The sequence below is a fragment of the Pelobates fuscus genome, chromosome 7 (genome assembly GCF_036172605.1).
Source record: "Pelobates fuscus isolate aPelFus1 chromosome 7, aPelFus1.pri, whole genome shotgun sequence".
Lineage (NCBI taxonomy): Eukaryota > Metazoa > Chordata > Amphibia > Anura > Pelobatidae > Pelobates > Pelobates fuscus.
The window spans coordinates 103229114-103252320 of record NC_086323.1 but is presented as its reverse complement, the minus strand read 5'-3'; the positions used below and the strand labels follow the sequence as shown (position 1 = coordinate 103252320).

The window sequence follows — 23207 nt, the reverse complement described above, 5'->3', positions numbered from 1 at the left end:
ATGTCCCCTTTGGCTTACAGTACATTTCATGGTTGCCAAACGGGACAAATGGCATATTATTTACAGTGCAACGGTTGGTGACCCTGCAAGGGCCAATCGTATTCAGGTTTCCCAAAATCCTGTACAGGAGGAGGAGCTTTCAGTGAAGGAAATGAACAATTTCACTTTTTAGAAGGGCAGTAATTGGGGGGAAAAAAAGCCTAAGTAGCAAATGTTAATCAAGAATTAATAGCACAGCATTGATAGGTCCACATTTGTTTTCCTCTTGGTCCATAGGCTCACTCCCAGAACTGGATGCTGTAGTTAGATTTTAGTACAAGTAGCACCTGCCCCCTAATAAGGGAGCTCATAACCTGGAAGCTTAATCTCAGGGTGCTGAGTGGCAGGTTCTCTTTCCATACAAGGAGGGCTCTCTGTTTAGTCCTATCTCACGTGTTCCCTCACTAAGCATTGCTGCTACACGTGTAAATATCGTCCTCCATCAATATAATCACTTGCTCAAACTTGTGCTGCAATTGTGCCCGTTTTGTGGTGGGATTGGAGTCCAGAGCGGTGACAATCTGCAAGATCATGAAGAAGAAGTTTTAATAATGCCATCAACATAGGGTATTCCAGCAAAAATAAAGGAAATTGGTAAACAAAAATTCACAGAATTTAAACAATCCAGCAGATTTGAAAAACATAAAAAAAGCACTTTGCATACAAACATACTTACAAGTCTATGGAGTTCCCTAAAAATTTCCAATATGTAGCTAAAAAATGCTTGCTTTTTTTCTGCTATGTTCATAGCCTAGCCATTTGATCCCTAATTAGTAATGGGATTTATGAAACCATTTCCTTACTTAAAGTAAGGATGACTGGTAGTAGTTGAGCTTAACCCCTTAAGGACCAAACTTCTGGAATAAAAGGGAATCATGACATGTCACACATGTCATGTGTCCTTAAGGAATACAAATGTGTATTCCTGACACTATAGGTCTAAATAGCTGTTTAGACCCTCAGCCCCACTTACCACCGGTTAAAAAGGTGATGTACTTGCATGAGTGGCAAAACGTCATCATCTCCTCATAGAAATACATTGAATCAATTCAACTCTATGGAGGAAGATTAGCGCTTTGGTGCAGTGTGTAGAGATACTGAACGTCAGTTGTGCTCATTGTTCAGGACTGACCCAGGAAACACCTCTAGTGGCCATCTGACTATCATTAGAGGTGTTACTAGACAGTAATGTAAATACTGCCTTTTCTCTAAAAAGACAGTGTTTACATGCATTTTTTTTTTTTTTTTTTAATTCTTTATTTTTGCAGTGCGCATAAAGGGTTACAAGCAGGCATGAGGTGCCCCAAAAGCAGTCCTCAGGCATTTTCTCCGCACAACATGCGGGGCAATTGATTATCAGGCACATTTTTTATAATTATTTGCTCCATGTATTCAATTGGTGAGAGTAGTTTTAAACTGTGAGTAGGCTTGAACATTGTTTAAACTAGTCTTAAGCATTGGTCGCTTTAAACATTGGTCGCTTTAAACATTTGTCGCTTTAAACATTTGTCGCTTTAGACATTGTCGCTTTAGACATTTGTCGCTTTAGACATTTGTCGCTTTAAACATTTGTCGCTTTAAACTTTGTCGCTTTAAACTTTGCCGCTTTAAACTTTGCCGCTTTAAACATTTGTCGCTTTAAACATTTGTCGCTTTAAACATTTGTCGCTTTAAACATTGTCGCTTTAAACACTGTCGCTTTAAACACTGTCGCTTTAAACACTTTCGCTTTAAACATTTGTCGCTTTAGACATTTGTCGCTTACGCATTTGGTGCTTAGACAGTTGTCGCTTTAACATTTATCGCTTTATGGTCAGATTTTTAGTAGTATCAGAGCTTAAAGTAAAATAATAACATGAGGTCACAAGCAAGGCAAAGGCTTAAACAATAAACGAGATACTGAGCTGACTTATTAAACAGCATAGGAAGAGTAGTGTGCAGGGTTTGCAACAACAGCAATGGGGAGATACTGGTAAGGGTTTTCTTGCACATAATGTATATCTAGTAAGTGTGATACCCAGTGGCTGTTGCTGAACAATGAAACTCAGGGAGTTCACCCAATACCCATACTTGCGACTAGCAGCTCATATCGAGCCTGAGTCCCAACAGCTTTTTGTGACCCTCTCCATTGATCCCAGGCTGCAGTAGGGGCCAGTTTACAGTTCCCATTGCTTCTACTCGTTGTGTCTCCATGGCCTGCATCCCGGTTGTCTGTGTTCCCAGAGTGGCAGCGCCGGTACCTTCTCCGTGGATGTGGGAGTTGCTGTGTGGGTAGCCGCCTATAGACCCTCAGGTTAGGAGTGTTGCAACGGGTTCCAGTCATCCTAGGACGCAGACATGCTGTGAATGTCCGGTCTTGTCTGTACCAACCCTTAGGTTTAGATATGCTTTGACGTTGTGGGATTTTTGGGTCAGGCCCGGGGCCTTTAGCTGCAGTGGGTGAGTGGTTGCGTCGGGCTGCAATCCAGGGCACCCGCGGGTGTCTCCGCTGGCGTTGACGGCTTGGGTAGATTGCACTCCCTGTCGCTCTGATGCTGTGTCAACCCTTTGTGGGAGCTGTAGCTGCTTGGGTTTCCACCTGCCGTGCTCCATCCCTGCAGTGTTTGACACTCTCCCCTCTGGTGGCATATCGTTCCCTGTGTGTCCTGGGTGCAGCATCGACACGTAGTGGAGGTAGGGCCTTTTGTCTCTGCTCTAAGCGAGACCAGAACTGCCTGCAAATGGCCTCGAACTTGGCGCTGAAGTTTGCTGCCCAGTCACTGGGGTTTTGGCGGTTTGAGTGGTTAATGCCACTGTCGGCCATTTTGAGTATGCCTCGTGTTCCCCACTTGCCTGCCGCTCTCCCAGGGGTATTTTGTAGCTGGTTGGTCTCCGACAAGAGGAATGGACCGGGATGACCCCCACCGGTCCTGGGGGGGGGGGGGGGAAGGTGCTTTGCCGAGGTCCCAGATGCTTTCGTGCTCGGGGAGCGGCCGTCTCCCCGATGCACAGTGTCTGCTAGGCCGCAAGCCTCGGCGTGTCCATTAGGCTGAGTTGAGGTTCGAGAGAGGTACCATTTGGTTCGGCAGCCTCTCCCGGTCACGATTATAGTGATTTGCAGCCTGTGGGACTCGATGGTTGGGCAGGGTGCCCCGGTTTCTTTTCCCAGACGTGGGAGCTCTCACCCAGCACGTCTGGGCTGCTTGGCTGCCTGGCTCCGCCCCCCTACATGCATTTTTAATACATTGTTTGCCTTAAAAAGCCTGCAGGGACATGGTATAGACACCATAACAACTACATTAAGCTATAGTTGTTCTGGTGACTATAGTGTCCCTTTAAGTACTGTCAAAGTCTAACACTGAATCCTTAATTAAAACTCTAACAGAGAATCTGATGTAAATCATAAGATATATGTGAGAAAAAGTATGGATTACTTTGTCTTATGTATAAGTCTGGTTTTAGCAAAATTTACCCATGGGCAGATATTCCGCTAGCTCATTCTACCATCTCCTTGCACTGGCTGATGGTAACAGTCATTTTCTTGCAATAAATGCAAATATGTTCTATAGATGAAATCATCTGCCTTCACACATTGTCATAAAATGCAAAGACACCACTAGTGACAGTTCCGCTTTAAACTCCCTTGGACTCTTCCTTTTCTTTTGATATGTTTTTGTTAATTCTTTTCTGGAGTAAAACAAGTTTAGGCAGGTTTTTAGGTGCATTTACAGGTTACTCCAACCACGACTATTTCAGTGATTTGAAGTGGCCATGGTGCTTGTAAACACTGCACATACAGAGTTTAACCCCTCTGCTGAAAGATGGGTAATGTCACTTCTGGCATCATCATCGAGGTATCATTAGCCAGCCTGGAACAAGAGCTAATATCAATTCTGTGCATATTGGACGACTGTTGTCCGCAAGCAAGGAATAATGGCAATAGGCATTCAATGGTGGCACAGCCTCCCCTCCCCCTGCTTGCTACCCATGTCCTTCACTCAGCCCACCTAACTCCGGCAGCTAGGGCGGGTAAGACAGCGGAGGAAAATCGGACCATGATAGGAAAGTTTACTTTAACCAAAACTTTTAATTTTTGTAAACAGATTTGTTTTGGATGAAGTAGCCCTTAAACTCATCTCAGTTGTTACATTGTTTACTGTAAAATGTTTGTTAGCATTAGTCCTGCCACTAAGTTCATAACATCCCCATCACGTGGGGACAAACACTGTTCTTTTTGATGGACACTGACCTGGGAGCGGTACTTCTTGGCGTACTTGTAGATTTCAGCCATTGCCACGTTGGTATTAAATTTATTCCGATATTTCTATCACAAAGAAAATACGAGACGTTTGTTTAGAACAGTGCTCCACAATGTTAAACAGGGCGGATAGGGGATATGCAACTTGAATCAACAGACTCTATTACTGTAACAATACATATAATGGTATCTGGAAGAAATCAATCATTCCCCCTGCCCAAAAAAAGACATAAAACACACGATTGTTACCTGTCTACAGCCTTGAACATAGGGTTATTCGCTAAACTCTGAAGTATCGCAAATTAAACCTAAAAGGAGAAACTGAGACAAAAAAAAAGCTGATCTGGAAGAATTCTCCAGCACAGCAATAGTCCCAACTTTTTGTCTCCATTTTTACATTCAGATTTAATTTGTGAAAAATCTGAGTTTAGTGAATAACCCTGAATGTTTCACCCTCTGTCCCCCCCATAGTGATTGAAAACCTGCCTGTCCGTTGCCCGGAACTATATATTTATATACTATATGGTGAGAGGAATTCCACATCCATATAAGGTTATTCACTATGACCCTAATGTGACTCCAAAAGGCAAAATCCTTGAATTTGATCCAAAATTACCATTTAAATATTTGCAAAAAGGACAACTAGACATGTATTTGGTGAATAGCCTTGAACTTGATAATTTGATAAATAATACATTTTACTATCAAGTACTGACAGAATCCATACAAAATAGATGATTCCGAACATTTATCAAACACCAATTCGTCCCAAACTGCCCTTTAATTTGGTGATATGGATCGTTGAGTTCACCAGCTATTCACTAGTAAACTTAAAGAGCTGCGTCACGGAAATCTGAACTTGGCTTGTGCAAATCAGAGGGTCATACATTTAGTACATTTCCTCTGAATAATAATTTGTTTACTCTAAAAATAAGCTTAGACCATGACTCCATGTGAGCTATGTCCTGTAGATTGTGAACTTGCTTGGGCAGGGTCCTCTTCAGCTACTGTTCCCGTATGTCATACATGCTTTGTTAGAATAAAATGTTTGACTTGTTTCTTGTTGTACAGTGCTGTGGAATATGTGGGCGCTACATAAATAATTATAATTGTCTAAGCATGCTCTTGCAGTAACACAAGGCACTGGCTATGTCATTGTGGATCTGCTGTAGATCTTAGGTTATAGTCAGACAGACGCGCTCAGGACCCTCCTCACCCGTGACTCCTCTGCAAGGTGTGCGTTCATTTCCTGCTCGCTCAATGGGTTCATTTCCTTAATCTGCCGGTAATATTGCTGCACAATTTTGCGGTATTCTGGTATCTCCTTGGCATAGAGAAGCTTGTTGGTTGGAGAATCCTGAAATATTTTAATGAAAAATGTTTAGTGTTAGAGATTCAGAGAGAAACAAGTATATATTTAGCCATGTTCGGCCAGCCCTGTCTCTTTGTAATTTACATGTGTCTTCTGTTGTGAAATAATTCTACACCTTTGAAGTTTAGCTCCTTAGGGCAACCAGTACATGTTCTTATCTTAACCTTGGTCACTGAACTCTAGTCACCTTAAAACATTTCCAGCTGTGACTTAGGTTTATCGCGACCCCATAGGGCAACTTTCCCTGTAATGAATAAGTAGAAAGTGCTCACCCATGGTGCAGCTTTGTGCATGTATCAATTAAATTATTTATCTCAATCTCAAGAAGATGAAGACAGAGATAGCAGAACAAAATATCAGTGGGAAAAAAATATAATGAGTAAGATATGCCTTTAAGGAAGGTACTTTATTGAAGTTTTGTTTTTGTCCAAATTCCAGACAAGTGACGGATCATTTTTAACCTAGAGGCTTTGTACTCCAATCTGACAAATGTATAAATATTAACCCCTTAGGACCAACATTATAAATATTTATACACATACTAATAGAAAAGCCTTACATGTCAGGAGGGTCCACATTTTCACTCACCAATGGATACACACATATATATATATACACCACAAATTAAGTTTTGTAGTATGCACTGATACCTTTTTTTATTTTAAATTCTTTATTTTTGATCATTCTACATAAAAGTAAGGATCTTACAATCATAATATGAAAAAATATACAAGACAATTCCTGTGGCCCGATTTGTCTAGTAATGTGAAAGAGTAATGGGGAAGGAGAATTTAGAATTTTTAAAACAAAAGTGAAACATGGAAAAACAGAGAACATGTTAAATATTCCTCTAAGGGGATAGGAGTTGGACAACTAGGTGCACAGGGTTAAGTCCTGCCTTGGGGCAACTTGGAAGTCTGTGAAGAAGGGATGTAGGTTTTACTATACGACTGTGGCAACAGGCAAATGGCCAGTAGGCAAGGCCCAAACCGAAATGGTTGAACACAAAAATATGTGTCCAGGTGAGCAGAGTCTTAGAAGTAACTGCGGCTGTCGGTGGTAGGATCTTGGTGGGACTTGGCAGCCCTTGCATTGGTAGTTGTGGTAACGGTGCAGTTTACGATGGCTCCGGTTACCTCACCTGAGCCACACCTCAATATTGGGTGTTGTGTTGTGCTGGGGTGAATTCCACAATCACCAAAGGGTCTAGATTTGCCAGGCCAGAGATTGTTGCCTTCGGTGGCTCCGCAAGGCCCAGTGTTTGCACTGATACTTTTTTAGTGGACTAACATAATATTTAAAAGATTGTTTTTTTTATTTTACATATTGTTAGTCCAATAACAAATGTATTGGTGCATCCTGCAATACTTCAGCATTTTGTCTACTGAACCAATACGGCTAATTCTATCTATCTATCTATCTATCTATCTATCTATCTATCTATACAATGTAATGTGATGCCATATTAATAAAAGTTTTAATAATATAAATGATAGGCCAGGTTCTGGAGGATTAATAACCTTTAATAAAAAGTGGCACACTTAAACCATGACCTTTTTTCTTTTGCACTACAGCCAGACGTGTGAATAATCTCTCTGTATACATTGCGTCAGGAACCAGGCTGTGTCTACAGGAGACATATACAGGGTTCTGGTGTGACAGCCAACAAAGAATTGGAGGACGGCCAAGGGGAGTTTAATCAAGGGGAAAGGGCACATCTGAAATAAGAAAGGTAATGTCTTCAGATGTTTTGCTTCCTTACCTTGCCCAGCTGCATGTCCGAGATGGAACAGGCGTCAATGAATGCTTGTGCTATAACGGATAGACAGGCGTCCATATGGTCCGACTTTTCCATATCAAACACAAACTCTGGATTCTTCAGGATGTTCACCCAGAAACGCAGTGGAAGACTGCAGACAAATTCATTACAGTTAGAGGGACATTGGCATGGGTTAAGAATTCATTTGAATATTATGTGTCACGTGACTGTATACAAACATATATTTTATTACATGATTCACTTTGAATATTTGCAGTCTGCTGGCTCGGTGTAGGATTATTGTTTTCATTCGGTACCTGACAATTCCCACCAAACACACACAGGCTTGCTCATAAAAGTGAGAATTGTTGGGAATCTAAAGTAAATTTCAAATTTAAGGTCAAAGTAGCCAATCTGAAATCACAGCTGAATTAGAGAATCTTTACAGTTCAAATCTTTTTGATCTTAATTTTGAAAGCGACTTTTAATTCTACAACTTGTTTTTAACAATGACAAATCTGCCCCACGAGTATACATTTAGAGAGGACTAAATTTCTTGGAAAATGGGGCAGCTAACTACGTTTCAATCCAACTTCCACTTGACGCTTATCACCACTGGTGTTTCTTTTGTACCCCATTGAAGAATATTGCAGCTGGGTTGTGCTGTGTGTGGGAATGGTGCATATTATTATTATTAGATTTTTTATATAGCGCCAGCAAATTCCGTAACGCTGTACAATGGGTATATGAAGTGTACATCATGCAGACTGGCTGGCCCATGATATTCTGCAATGTTGGGAAAAGAGTGAACTCAAACTGCCTGCAGACAAGAAGGAAGATTCTACTTGCAGAACAGGAAATGGATAGGCGTGATAGACAGGAATGGGGCAGATGTTGGGGTTAAAAGTAAAAGCAAGGACCATGAAGAAATAAGATGGAGGAGGGAGACATAAGACACCAAGCAATAAATTGTTGGAGACCTGAGTTATACAAGAGGGGGAAAGGAAGATAAGAGAATAAGATATAGTGGGTTGATGGTAGAGGTTATCTAGAGGTCAGGGCCGGATTTTCCTATAGGCTAACTAGGCTTCAGCCTAGGGCCTCAAGATCAAGAGGGGCCTACATTCAAATTGTTAGCAAAATTAAAATTACACTATTCTAAAAACAGTGAAAACTAAAACACTGCACCGAAAATAAGGAGAAATTCTACGCATATGATATGACCAGTGGCGTACTAAGGGGGGTTGGGGAGGTGTGGGGGCGGAGCTGCAGACTGGAAATGAGGGCCACCGGACCACCAGGGACCCCACCAGACCACCAGGCAGCTCCCACTGGACCACCAGGGATTTAAGGTAATTTTTTTAGTCACCCCCCCTCTCCTCATCACCCCCCTCCCTCTCACAATCACTCCCCCTCTCCTCATCACTCCCTCCCTCTCACAATCACCCCCCCTCTCCTCATCTCGACTTTTTTTGAATTTATTATCCATGCCACATTTTTTATAAAGGTTAGTACCAATCACAACATGTTTCATTTAACATATTGATATATATCACAGTAATTATGTATTTTATTGTCTCTCATGTAATTTACAAACTTAAAAATGGGAGGTGAAAGGGCCTCATAAGTTTAATAGCCATGGGCCTCTTTTCATCTAAATCCGGCCCTGCTAGAGGTGGGATCTGGGAGAGAGTAGGTGAACGGAAGCCATAAGTAAAACCTAGACTAAGCACTATTACCATTAAAGATAGTTCTGTCTTTTACCTGTTGGTTTTCCAAATATGCAGAGTGTCTGGGTCAGAAATACCTCGCTTCTCTGCTTGTTCCTCTAGGAAATCAAAAAAGTACTTGATGGCAAGTGGTGGCCGTTCCTCCCGGATGGTCAGTATGGCTCTGAACAGGTCATCCAGGAATTTCTGTAAGGTTCCCTATGGGCAAATAAAAATATATACAGCTGAGAAGGGTGACAATCATGTCCTCTGTTTCCATAGTGTAATACAGGCACTATGTAATGTTTTTGAACACTTCAGAAACAGGCTGCTTGCACCGACACTGACTTTTGTATAGGTGCACTTGAAGCACAGGGACATGATGCTGTGTGTTATCTGTGCACACAAGGATGTGGTGGTGCGTGTGATTTGTGCACACAGGGGCATGTTGCTGCTTGTGATCTGTGCACACAGGGGCATGTTGCTGCTTGTGATCTGTGCACACAGGGGCATGTTGCTGCTTGTGATCTGTGCACACAGGGGCATGTTGTTGCTTGTGATCTGTGCACACAGGGGCATGTTGCTGCTTGTGATCTGTGCACACAGGGGCATGTTGCTGCTTGTGATCTGTGCACACAGGGGCATGTTGCTGCTTGTGATCTGTGCACACAGGGGCATGTTGTTGCTTGTGATCTGTGCACACAGGGGCATGTTGCTGCATGTGATCTGTGCACACAGGAGCATGTTGCTGCTTGTGATCTGTGCACACAGGGGCATGTTGCTGCTTGTGATCTGTGCACACAGGGGCATGTTGCTGCATGTGATCTGTGCACACAGGAGCATGTTGCTGCTTGTGATCTGTGCACACAGGAGCATGTTGCTGCTTGTGATCTGTGCACACAGGGGCATGTTGCTGCTTGTGATCTGTGCACACAGGGGCATGTTGCTGCATGTGATCTGTGCACACAGGAGCATGTTGCTGCTTGTGATCTGTGCACACAGGGGCATGTTGCTGCTTGTGATCTGTGCACACAGGGGCATGTTGCTGCTTGTGATCTGTGCACACAGGGGCATGTTGCTGCTTGTGATCTGTGCACACAGGGGCATGTTGCTGCTTGTGATCTGTGCACACAGGGGCATGTTGCTGCATGTGATCTGTGCACACAGGAGCATGTTGCTGCTTGTGATCTGTGCACACAGGAGCATGTTGCTGCTTGTGATCTGTGCACACAGGGGCATGTTGATGCTTGTGATCTGAGTATACAGGCGTATGTTGTTGCTTGTGATCTGTGCACACAGGGGCATGTTGCTGCATGTGATCTGTGCACACAGGGGCATGTTGCTGCTTGTGATCTGTGCACACAGGGGCATGTTGCTGCTTGTGATCTGTGCACACAGGGGCATGTTGCTGCTTGTGAGCTGTGTACACATGGGCATAGCTCTGCATGTTATCTGATTCTTTTTAAAATCCGTACATACATTGAAATAGTGGTGCAGGCACAAAGAAAGAGGGAATTTTGTCAACAAATCATAGTACCTTTGTAGATAGCAGCCGTGTCAGGTAGATCTCGGGCAGGACCTTTTTCCTGTGACTCTGTCTGTGAGATCTCTTGTTCTCTAATAAGTCATCAGCTGGGAGAACCTTTAAAATGAAAGCAGAGAATTGTAAGTATAACGCAAACTGTTGCGGTAAATGGTACTGCCCTGGAGCATAGTAACTATTTTTGCCTCAATATCTGAAAATTTCAATTATGTGAGTGATACATTAGCCACAGCCCAAGGCCATAATCTAATGTCATTTAAGAGAATCAAATAATAATGCTCTTCCAGCAAATGAGCAAGACTTACTGCTTTCGTACTGCATCTGGTACACACCAGGAAAAGGCTGAGCAATTTCAGTCAATCGTGGTTCTCATCTTGCTTGGGATTTGCAAATCGACAGCTTGCCTCTTATTTTTGGGAACACATGATTAATGCTGAATAAAAACCAAGAATGATACGTATCCAGCTGGACAGAGGGCACCCTGCTATATACTATCTAAAGATAACCCTTGGGGGATGTGACCCTGAGAAGTAACTGCCCGTCTGTATGCAAAGCCACTACCTAGGTCCTCCCTTGTTCTGGGGAGGTGGTGGAATTGTGTGAATTATTTATGGAATTATGTCCATCATCATTTCTTACACAACATTTTTTCTTAAAGGGGGGGAAATTACTGGGAATTCAAAGTGAATTTCTAATTTAAGGCCAAAAAAGCCAATCTGGACACAGAATGAACTTATGAATTTATCTAATTCAGCTGTTTTGGCCTATGTATTGGGAATCACTCTGAATAACCAGGAAGTCTCAGTACTGTTAATAGCCCAGCAAATGTCACTTTAATCTCTAAAAATATTCTATTAATCTATAGAACTCAAGCATGAAGGGTTTGTTTTCTGCACAAGCTATCTACTTGCTGCCTATTGTTGAATCAAAAATAGCAAGAGCCATCTAATGATTTTAGAAGCTGTAAGTCATTAATACGGTCAGCTGCAGTTTTCCACTTACAGTACGTCAAACAATCAACAGAGATTTGTTGAAAATAGAAAGTGTGTTAATCACTACATCACCAGGTAACAGCCAAAAACAAGTGTGTACTCGGTAAAATATAAAGGGACACTATAGTCACCAATAAAACTACAGCTTAATTGAGTTGATCTGGTGTCTACAGTCTGTCCCTGCAGAGAAAAAGCAGTGTTTTCATTGCTGGCTAGTTACACCTCTAGTGGCATTCACTCAGAGGGCCCACACAACATGTGCAGCGCTGAGGTTTAGCATCTCCACGCTCTGCATTTTCCTACGGGAAAGCATCAGATTGGCTGAGATCATCAAGTTTGGTGATTTTAGCCAAGGGGTGGAGCATGGACGGACCAGCTGTGACAGGACACTTGCGGTGCTGAAAAAAGGTGAGTAAAATCACCTTTTAAACCATAGGTAAGGAGGGCAAGGGGATTAAACGGTTATCTAGACCTCAAGTGTCAGGAATACAAAACATTTGTATTCCTGACACTATAGTGTTCCTTTAAGGAACTTTGCAGTACATAATCTTCACAAATATTTCAACATATACTTTGTGCTATCAGGAAGTACAGATATGGCACAGGCTGCCATATTAAAGTTACCCAGGTTTCTTCTCCACCTCACGTGGCATCCTTTCTGATATCTCTCCAAAACCCAAGAAATGCCAGGTCATATCGGAAAGGAAGACACAGAGAAGTTGGATTCAAGATGTCAGGAAACTATAATTACCATATCTGGGAATCTACACCTTTACTGGATAGCACAATGCATAAATCAAAAGAGTTTTATATTAAAAAGTCTCTGTTAAATGGAACCTCTGTTTTCTTATGTTTAAAAAAAGTTCCTTTAAAGACCAGATGCTTATAAGTAATTATTATATATAGACCGTTTTTTTTTTTATTATTATTATAGGTTCCGTAATCAGGAAAGTCTTTGGTCACTTGCAGATTCCCCAAACACCCGCAGAGTAAAATAATGAAATAAATATGTCCTAGGGCTCTGTGTAAGGGCATCTGTGTTACTGTCAGCTGTACTATGTGACTGTATTGTATACATTCTAATATTTTGTACTGATTTCATTTATATATCTATAGTAAGAAAATACATTATGCTGAGTGCCCCTGCTTCCCAATGCTTCTCCACAGGGACCAGAAATTAGGAAGTGTTTTCAAACATATTACACGTGTTGCTTCCATGTTCCTGTTTATTGGGGTAAAAATCTGAACCATCTGACAAGTTGGCAGAGAGTTGGGACTGTGAGATTCCACGCTCTGCTCTGTAAAATAGCAAGTAACCCGCAACATTCCTTCCATGACCCCAGAATCCCTTGCTCTGTGCGGATTGTTATCAGAAGCTCGGGGAAAAGCTCTGTTTTTAATTAGATTGAATCCTGCGGAATCTGTAACATTATCTCACCCCAGCCAAGTCTAGTCACATTCATTTTCGATAAATATAGATCTATTCTTCTCTCTCTTCCTTAAATGTTTTTTTCTATTATTAGGCTTTGTGGATTTCTCTTGCTCTTTGTGTACCCTAGACCCATCTGTACTTCCAATATAGAATGCGCCTCTCACAAACAATGGCTCCATTAAGCTCATATTTATATAATGCCATCTGTGTTACTGACCTCTCAACACTGGTATTTTAAGAGTTAAACATATTGTGTTAAGCAAACACATTAACCCAGCTATAAATAGTGAACCTTAGATATGTCTAAAGGATACTTGTATTTTACATCTTCTTCAAAAAGCATAATTTAAGATATGATCACATCATTATTAATTTCACCAATTCTGTAAAGAATAATATAAATATTTTATTTTTAGCTTTTAAAGGGGCACTCTAAACACCAAAACAACTGGAGTTTAGAGAAGTCGTTTTGGTGTATAGATCATGCCTCTACAGTCTCACTGCTCAATTCTCTGTCATTTAGGAGCTAATTCAATTTGTTTATGGAGCCCTAGCCACGCCTCCCCTGGCTGTGACTCACACAAGCTCCCTCGACACTTCCTGAAAAAGTTTTTTTTTGGCTTCTTTTATTGCACAGTGAGGTTAGGAGTTCTTATCACCTGCTGTATTTTAGGCATGCTAGAGTCAACAACAGCCTCCTGTTTGGGTTTATAGATCATTTAACAGAGAAACAGATAGGAACTTTTAAAATACACACACTGTGTTGTACGATCTGATTGCATATTAAACCTTTTTCATGCAGGCTGTGTGAGCCACAGTCAGGGGAGATGTTTCTAGGGCTGCATAAATAAAGTGATTCAACTTTAACATAATGCAAGACAATTGAGCGGTCAGATGGCATGTGGATTAGGTATACACCAAAACCACTTAATTAAGCAAAAGTTGTTTTGAGAGATTCCCTTTAATTGTGTCCAAATTGCAACAACTGCTAAAACAAAATAACTTTTTACTTACTAAGTGAAAATATTTGTCTGTGTCCAGATCCTTCACTGCAAAACAAAAAAACACAAGATGTCAAATTAATTTTGATAAGAGAGTTTGTAAATTTTTTACAGAGCATTTTAAGGGGTCAGACTGAACCTCATCAGAGCTACATTTCCCAGCCTGAATGCATATAGCCATATATATATATATATATATATATATATATATATATATATATATATATATATATATATATAATTCTCTTTACAGTGTAACTTCTAAAGACACTATACACTTTCAGTCTGTACAGTATAAAACATGATGGCACCATGCCTTGTTTAGGGAAATTTGTTGCTGCTGAGAACTGATTTTGAACTGAATCTCAGCACAGTTCAGTGATGCATCCTTTGCATGTTAGTACATGAGTGAGAGCATCAGCTGACACTGAGTGAAAGACAGTCAGGAGCTCCCCATTCTTAAAAATAGCTCAAGAAAAATATATACATTTTTTAAAAAAGTTTTTTGAATGATAAGCTACTGATTGCCTTCCAGAGTTAGCTGCTGCTCTCCGTCAATCAGCAGTGTCCCTGACCGTGGAAGTCTGAGGCTTTCTCAGATCAGCGAAAAGGCAGAGCTAAACGGCGCTCGAAAGGAGACTTTGGGGTTAGACCATTTGTGAACTGTTTAACCCCTAAAGGTGAGCCTGTGCCAGGGACCACCTGGCATCATAACTTCATTCCTATTAGGTTGTTATAGTACCTGTATTAAACAAATGGCAACTAAAGCCATTCTGATCAACTATTAACGTTCCCTTTACTTACCTCTGCCCAATGTGTCATCCCGTTTGTCCTTCAAACTCATGGCCAGGTAGGCTCCATCACACACCTGATGGAACAAGAAATATAAAGTTCACATACTTAAAGACGTACCACTGAGCTTAAGCTAAGTTTGATACAATAAACAGTGCTTGCAGTGTATTTTAGGTCTGGCTCTAACATGGGCTTTTCCATGAACATTTAGCATGACAAAAAAACTGAATTAGCTGATAACTCTAACTAGCTAGTTAGCAAATGCTACTACAGGTGGAGGTTAAAGAGTGACTTCTATCAGACTCAGCCTTGCTGCTGTTACCTTGTAATGTGCTAGTGTGTTGAGTTTCTTCTTTCCATCCTCCATGAGAGACGTATCATCCAGATTGCGCAGGATCAAGCTCTTGGAACTGGAAGGGAACCATTCTATGGAAAGAGCAGAAATGTTGAAAGGGAACCACTAACATGAGACCATTAATTAAGAGGAGGGATTACATGCAATACAATTTTAATAGGTTGCATTTTTATTGCATCATCTCCATAACACATTCAAAATAGTTATGGTCTCTCTTTAAAGGGATAACATTACTTTACTGTAATAACACCATGGAATAACAAATCACACATTATGTGAATTAAAGGGACACTCCACACACATAAAGCACTTTAGCTTGTTAAAGTGCTTTATGTGTGAAGAGTGTGTCCTCTTTTTTTCATTTTACAAAAAGTGCAGATTTCAATAGACATTTACTTTTTAAAACTCTTCATTGTCATACCCTCCTGGCTGTCAATCAGGCGACAGGTCCTGTTACTTCCTAGCTTGGTTAGCTCAGTGGAGCTAAACGCAAGAGTCAGCAATAGCCCAGAGCACCTGCTTTACAAAGCCTTTTCATTAAGCTGCTTTGAGATGTCTGATTAGACAGCTTGAAAACCAGGAGATGGACCAGGCACTCAGAGTTTAATAAGCAGGTTTATTGGGAGACTGTACAGCAACGTTTTGACCCCAAAGGGTCTTTGTCAACCTTGACAAAGACCCTTTGGGGTCGAAAGGGACATTACTGTCCCTTCCAGATAAATATTTGAAGAGTGCCGATTGTTGTCAGTGACACCCAAGAAGCTGCCAATTGCATCCTGGTTAAATTGTTACTCATACCTAGATCCACATCCTCTACTAGTGGCCATTGGGAGAATGGCAGGTTCTTGCAGAAAGCTTCCAGAATTTTTTCCTTGGCCTGACTCACTGTGTCTGTGTCGAGTACGCGCACTGTCAGGGAATCCATGCCACAACCCTGGAAGGACACGTTGAGGTTCTGCCACAGAAGAAGACAAGAGAGAGGGTGAAACATTGGCAAGAAATAATAATAGTTATAATAATAAGTTAATAGGCTTGAAACCACCAGCCAACCGCCACAGCGCCTCTCAGGTTATAGGGGATGATCTTACCTCTCATTGGATAAAATGTTACGTAAATCACTCTGGCCCTGTTTTCCCACAGAGCACTGCTGTATAGTGCACTTTCCTTGATTACTGTATACTGAGTAATAGAATGTGTTGAATTGCATACAAAGTGTCTAAATTCCAAATAATCTTTATTTCCTGCATATTGTTTCTCGCAAAACAATAAAACCTTATTGAACATAAATACCAACCCTTTATCACGACTAAAAAGTGTATTCCAATGACAAGATGCAATGTATTATTAAGTTCATTGCATATATTTTTTTAAGCCAAAGGCTGGTCTTACAAAAAAACACAAACACCTTATGTGCACATTATACCATCTCATATTTAATAAGCCCAAGCCTTTATGTTCATTTTATTGCATAGATTTTTTTAGGTGCATCTGAACATCTAGGAGGAGAGAGGAATTTACAGGGTTATGCGCTAAAGTTAGAATTCAAGGTGAATTCAAAGTGATTTTCAAATTTAAGGTCTGTGCTTTCAGTTCGGCTACTCTGGCTTGAAACTTGAAATTCTCTTTGAATTCATGTTGAATTCTCACCTTATAAATAACCCTGTAAATGTTGATCTCTATCTCATATTAATCTGTTTGCCTGTCTAAGTAGCATGCAGGCTGCATAGGTAAAAACATGACTATTTGGTGGGATGGAAAAGAATAAGCAGGGGAGGTAAGACTGTCACTGAGCTCTACAGTAAATGTCCCATTATATATCTGAATCATGGAGCAAAAACTTATTTGAAAACCTTTTTTTTTGTTGTTGTTAAAGACAAGCAAGACATAGAAATACATTGTGTCATCAACCTCTAGGGAGTTCTCGCTGTTTGCTATTTTTGCTTGATGCAATATGAACGTTCTGATTCCTGCAATACTATGTTGACTATTGTTAGCAATAGCCTGAACTTTTCATCTATGCCACAAAGGAGACCTTACAATCTCACTTGTTTAATGTTAGATTTGACTTTTGAGATACCCGCATGTTCCAACCATTCTCGATTGAGTTGGCAGAGTTTTGAAAAAATATTTCAATAAACAGAAATTTCCGAAAAACAGAAATACATTGTGTCCAACATAAGTATAGACGGAGGATGGTACAATAGCTACTCAACGATCTTTCATTACATGTATCTCATTTATCTTTAGTATCCAGTCTAGCCGCGCATGATGTCTGCCAGAGCTTGCCATATATATATATATAAACAGCTCTCCAGTAAAACCATATAACATTAGATTATTTATTGAAGAACTGAGATCCTTCACATCTTGCAACAGCCAATAGGAGGCTTGCTGCCCCCTTTTATGTATGGAAAGGAATCTAATAACGCACGGGCTGAGGTGTGTTTATGCACTGTTGTATTTATAGGGCTGATGTGTGTTTATGTATCTTTATATATATATATATATATATATATAGCTATGTTTATGCTCCTAGTAATGTGTGTTTGTTTTAGCTAGCATTAAACGGCCTAATGTGTTACCACTGCAATACAGGTTAACAGGTTTATTAAATTATAGACATATTATCTGATGGCGAAGGGAGCCCGTGGCTGATACAATCTTTGCTGGCAGCAGGAGAGGTCAGAGGGGAACGTAATGAGTTTATATGAGACTGACAGCTCTAAATAAACATCACATAACATCCAGGGGAATAATAATATTACCCAATGAACAAAAGCTTAGAGTCTCCTGTTCCAGACATGACACAATCACATCTTTGGTACTTTTAGACCTGCAGTGTTAAAATGGGACACAAGAGCAGGCTGTGGCTTAAACTACCACATTTACCCCTGTACGTAGGTGCCGTTAGAAAGTACATAATTACCCGCTTTAGTCAAAATCTATAACTTGTGTCTCCCAGACACGGCCATAGCAGAGCTTGATCACAGATTAATATATTTTAGCAAAAAACATACTTTTTGCTCTTCCATACAGGAAATTCTCAAGAAACCATGCTCTGACTCCTGTGCACGTGTTTTATTTGTTCAAACAGATAAGTCGACTGTTGACATTATTATAATAAGATCATAAACAACATTATTTGCACATTAAACCATCTCATATTTAATAAGCCATGGCAGCCCATGTGTGTTGCACAGACTAAGGCTTTGTCATTACTCAGACCAGTGATGGATGGCAGTGATAGGCTGAGAGTGGTCAGCTAATACTCCCAACCAATCACAGCCACCTGTTGCTGGTATGAAATGGTTTTGCTTAGATGGAGTGTTTTTTCACCCTAGCCATAACTCCAGTGGCAACAGGGATGCAGATAGCCAGAGACCCCCACTAAGTGTTAAACGAATAGAAAATAATTTCACATGGAATGGAGCCATGGGACTCTGTTTAATTAAAGGAAGTTGTCACAGTGCCAAGTGTCGCTTAAAAAGAGTAATGTTTTATAATTCAGGAAATTTGCTACCAAGCTATCTCTAGCTGGTATCGTTTTCAGGCAGAGTTTCGTCTCGTTATCCATGCTGCTTCTCTTTGTTTTTGGGACTGTGAATAGGAAAGGAACTACATTCACCTCTAAATGTATGTGTAGCCCCCCCTCCCAAAGTTTCCACTGCTGCCATATTGACAATACCCCAATAATGGGAAAAATGTGGTCCTTTCATGCCCAATAATAAAAAATATTGCATTTAGTAGCTATGGGAAAAAAATGTCTTTATCGTGGAATGACTCATCTGAGATGCTCTGGCTTTGGACACCCTGGCTCGATGAATGCCATCTCACAACCTGACACGTCAGCCTACTTTTCCCTTGATAAGCTTGTATTTATTTAAAAATCCTTAATTCTCCTGGGTCCTTCCTTTTTTCTTGGAATTAAACAGTTCCTTGCATTGTCTTTCAAGTATACTTTATAGCCAAGCATCAGAAAATGCAGGTTAGAATGCCCTTGTTCTCATGTACAGCTGTGCTTTGAAACATGTATGTCCTTGGACTAATTTATCGAGTCACTCTTTCTGTTCTTTCATTATTTTTTGTACTTTTTATAATTTTTTTTACAATTAAAGTTTATAATAAATAACACTTTAATTGTAAAAAAAACAAACAAACAAGAGTGATGTTCACAAATTAACTTTACGTATACAAGATACACATTTAGAAAACCTGAAATTCATTTGTTAAGTTATGAATCCAGGCTACATAAATTTACCTGCATTTTACAATACTGGACCCCGGATTCATGATCATTTGGCATTGACCCCTTTCTTAAACCACGGCATGGAGGAGGAATTGGAGTCAGGTTGAAGTGAGGGGGGGGGGCAATTCCCAATTTACATAAATTAATTATATAATTTTAATTTATACAATCACTGTTTGGTCCTTTACTCTGTGCTTTTGTTAAAAGCATTTTGCATTGGAAACCGTAACAGGCAGCATTATGACAAGGGGTTAAATGAAAGACACGAGTTCCTGTGTGTGTTCCTGTCTTGGTTTACATAACCCACCCAAGTGACAGCATCTCCAGTTACACCCTGTAGGTCCACATAGGAAATGAGCCTGTTTTCTGCAGTTTGTAACACCTCTCCTTCTGAGACAGGGACAATAAATCACAGAGCTCCAGAGGGAAAAGAGCTCCATCCACCTAATCCATCAGACACAGCATGGAAAGGGCTTGCGAGTTAAACCTCTCCGCTGGAATGTATGTCTATTTATAGAAAGTGAAAATAAGGTGGTAAAAGCACAATCTACAGGTCCGTTACCATGTATGCTTCTCACAGTGTCCATACTGGTGGAGATTGTAGAGATACATTAATGAGACCAATCTAAATTCTTCAAACTACGATTCCATTGAGCCCTTGCCATGTTATCATATGAGGGCCCCATCCTTACACTTAAATAGTTATTTGCATATCCTCCTCAACTTTATCACTGGCAATAAACACTGAAGGGAATTGCAAAGCTTAGTGTGATACACACTCTGAAGACCAATCTATAACGTAAAAAGGAATTCATAGCACAGAGAAACCAGTTTGGTCTACAACTATTGGACAGAGATAGTCTCTCTCTGACAAACATGACCTTGGGACTGAACACACACACTGATCATCGTTTTGAATAAATACGGTTAGATACAAAATTCCCAACACCTATTGAATAATGTTGCTAAGCTAGGGCTCACATGATATGTCATCCTTGACAGAGACCTTTCAACTCATAGGTCAACAAGCTGTGTCCCACCATCCCAACCGCCAAATCCCAGCGTGATTACTCACCATAGGCTTGGCCTCGATGTTCTCCCTAAGAAGCCACTCCTCATTCAGCGTGTATCTTGCCTTCCCAGTGATAGCGTCAATGGAACCTTTGTTGATCTGCTGTTTTATGGCGCAGAGTAGAAGAAAGAATGGCTCCCCCACTGTCTCCTGTCAAAACAAATGGCTTGTTACTCATAGAGAAGCTCAGGGCTATTATTACCAACCCCCTCCTGCCCCCCCAATAAAATAATTTGGGCATTGCATTTTATGCTATTTTTCATTTTCGCTTATTTCATTTTTGACCATATTAAAGTTTCTGACACATTGATGATAAGCAGTAATAAATATGAGATTATATTGTTGTATCTTTGAATGTTACATTTTGTACAGGTACGGGTAGTTATAGTAGTGATCTTTCATTTATCTATTCGATTGTCACAATAGCTGCATCACTAAGACATTTGATCCTTAAAGTTCTCTATTTTTGTAAATTTTAGATGAAATATTTGGATAACTTCTCCACTCACGATGTGACATTAAATACTTTGATAAAAACCTTTGGCAGTATTTTGTATATTAGATGTAATAATTGGTCTATCTGCCAAGGAACATATAATCACTAAATAATACTCTTGTCAAATTATTTTATTAAACAATTCTCTTGATCTTCCTTGGAGTCTCATGGATTGAAAGTAATTTTTGTTCTCTGGTGAGGGTTGATGGTTGAAATGTGTTGCTATGTCCACTCTAACCCTGACTTCTATTACACGGAGAACCTCTACAGCTTTAGCTTTATAAAATCTACTTTATCCCACCCCACACTATTTTTGGTTACCAATGCCATCCCTTTTTTTTCTTCAGAATCACTCATACTGCTCTGTACACGGCTCCTTAATTAGTCTTATGTGTAGACTGGCTCATGCTACACAGCAGGAGTAACCAACACATATTTCTCCACTTGTTGTGAACTACAACTTCCAAGATGCTTTGCCAACTTGAGCATCACATTAGACATAGTGCCACAACATCTGAAGAGTTACTAGCTGGATACCCCTGTCGTGGGGCCTATATCCTAAATTAATGATTGGAGATATAAATCAATTTACAGTAGTGTTACATTCAGAAAACCCTTCCCCGATCTTCTCCCTCCCGAAAATAATTAAAGATCCTGACATGTTAAAACCCATTTGATTCAAGAATTGATCACAAAGGCTGAATCCATTGAAAAGTTGGAAACCTGTCTGCCGTGAACTTAATTTATATAAAACTCACTATTTCCTGAAGATGTCTGTCAATCACAAGTCTAAGCTGTCAGGCAAAGCCAGGGGGACTCAGATCATTTTATCCACACTAGCCCTACCCTCACGTATTCATCCAAGTAACTATGTATTAACTCGCTCCCATTATATGTGCGAACAGCCTGACCACATATTTACTTATTTATTAATATAATCCGTGCTTGTTTCTCTCACTACTCTATCGGATTCTATTCACCTTGAGATTTGCCAAGCCAGACCCTCATCTTTTTTTTATTTTCATAAACCTTATTGGCTAAAAGGCTATTTGACAATGTTTTGCCCAAGTGCAAATCTGTACCACTATATAGGAATTCAATAAAAGTTCATTAAAAAAAAATACACTGGGACGGCACAGTAAGAGCTAATGGAAATGTTGAATAAGAAAGCAAAGAGTTGCATTGCTTATTATGGGGCCCTACAGCACACATTCTGCATGACCCACCGTCCCCCTTCCACCCTCAGTAAAAGCAGGTTTGCATCTGAAAACATAGCCCTCAGTCCCCACTTTTATTTTTCTCTGAAATCCCCAGTTAATTAGATTATGGTTTGTTTAGAGAATGTAATTGACTGAAGTTAATCAATTCCAGGCCACTTTGTGATGCCTCTTGTAACAGCACAAGGTCACTAGCAGTGTCCATGTTCTTATGACACGACCTGTGACCTTTCACCATGTGACTCTCAGTGTCCAGGTTATAAATCAAACATTCACTTTTATTACTGGTTCTGGGTAATAGCTCTTTGCAATGAAATGCAGGATGGCTGAGGGAAAAATAACATTTGCTAATAAGGTTCTCCTCAAGGTGTCAGCTTTACATTCCTCTTTAACCAGTTGATGAATTTGGCAAAGAAGGCAGCGGCCGTTGGAGCCATGCAGTACACAGATATATGTCCAATATCTGAATGGGTGCAACTGGTCACTCTAATGTAAAGAGCATCCATCATAAAATATACCTACACTTCTTTTAATGTAATGCTGTGCCAAGTTTGAGAGTTATGGATTTGAAATCCTTGCATTTTAGGACAGTTTCTCCATAGAAGCAAATTATCTGCCTTTCGGTAGTGACCATAGCAACACCTTCTGTAGAAGAAAGCACACATTCTCAGCATTCTGGCAACATTAAAATAGGTCATGAGATATCTCATTGACCAGCTGAACTATTTATAAACCCTCTTCAAACCTAAATGTTTCAGAGTTTAATCCCAGGAGGGTCAACTCAACCTCTTATATTCTCAATACTGAAAAAATTACCACCATTGAGAGGGGTTATGTCATTTATCTCTCAGGACAAACTCAGAAACAAAACACAGCCTTTCTGATATTTACATCATCTAAGGCAATGCTGTAGATGTGCTGTTTATCAAATCCATTGACTTTTGA

At 40.4% G+C, this 23207-nt stretch overlaps 1 protein-coding gene across 1 annotated transcript in view; it reads right to left on the bottom strand.

Moving 5' to 3' along the window:
* Nucleotides 1–269: 269 nt before the first annotated feature.
* Nucleotides 270–23207, bottom strand: part of PLXND1 (plexin D1) — a 95402-nt gene continuing 72464 nt past the window's right edge. The window contains exons 26-36 of the mRNA XM_063426313.1: nucleotides 20553–20699; nucleotides 16030–16186; nucleotides 15199–15302; nucleotides 14889–14952; nucleotides 14098–14132; nucleotides 10654–10758; nucleotides 9172–9335; nucleotides 7411–7558; nucleotides 5493–5633; nucleotides 4268–4342; nucleotides 270–560 (exon numbers count right to left, since the gene is read on the bottom strand). Coding sequence (XP_063282383.1) covers nucleotides 444–560; nucleotides 4268–4342; nucleotides 5493–5633; nucleotides 7411–7558; nucleotides 9172–9335; nucleotides 10654–10758; nucleotides 14098–14132; nucleotides 14889–14952; nucleotides 15199–15302; nucleotides 16030–16186; nucleotides 20553–20699 — 1257 coding nt within the window. The 3' untranslated portion in view covers nucleotides 270–443. The remainder of the gene's footprint in view (nucleotides 561–4267; nucleotides 4343–5492; nucleotides 5634–7410; nucleotides 7559–9171; nucleotides 9336–10653; nucleotides 10759–14097; nucleotides 14133–14888; nucleotides 14953–15198; nucleotides 15303–16029; nucleotides 16187–20552; nucleotides 20700–23207) is intronic.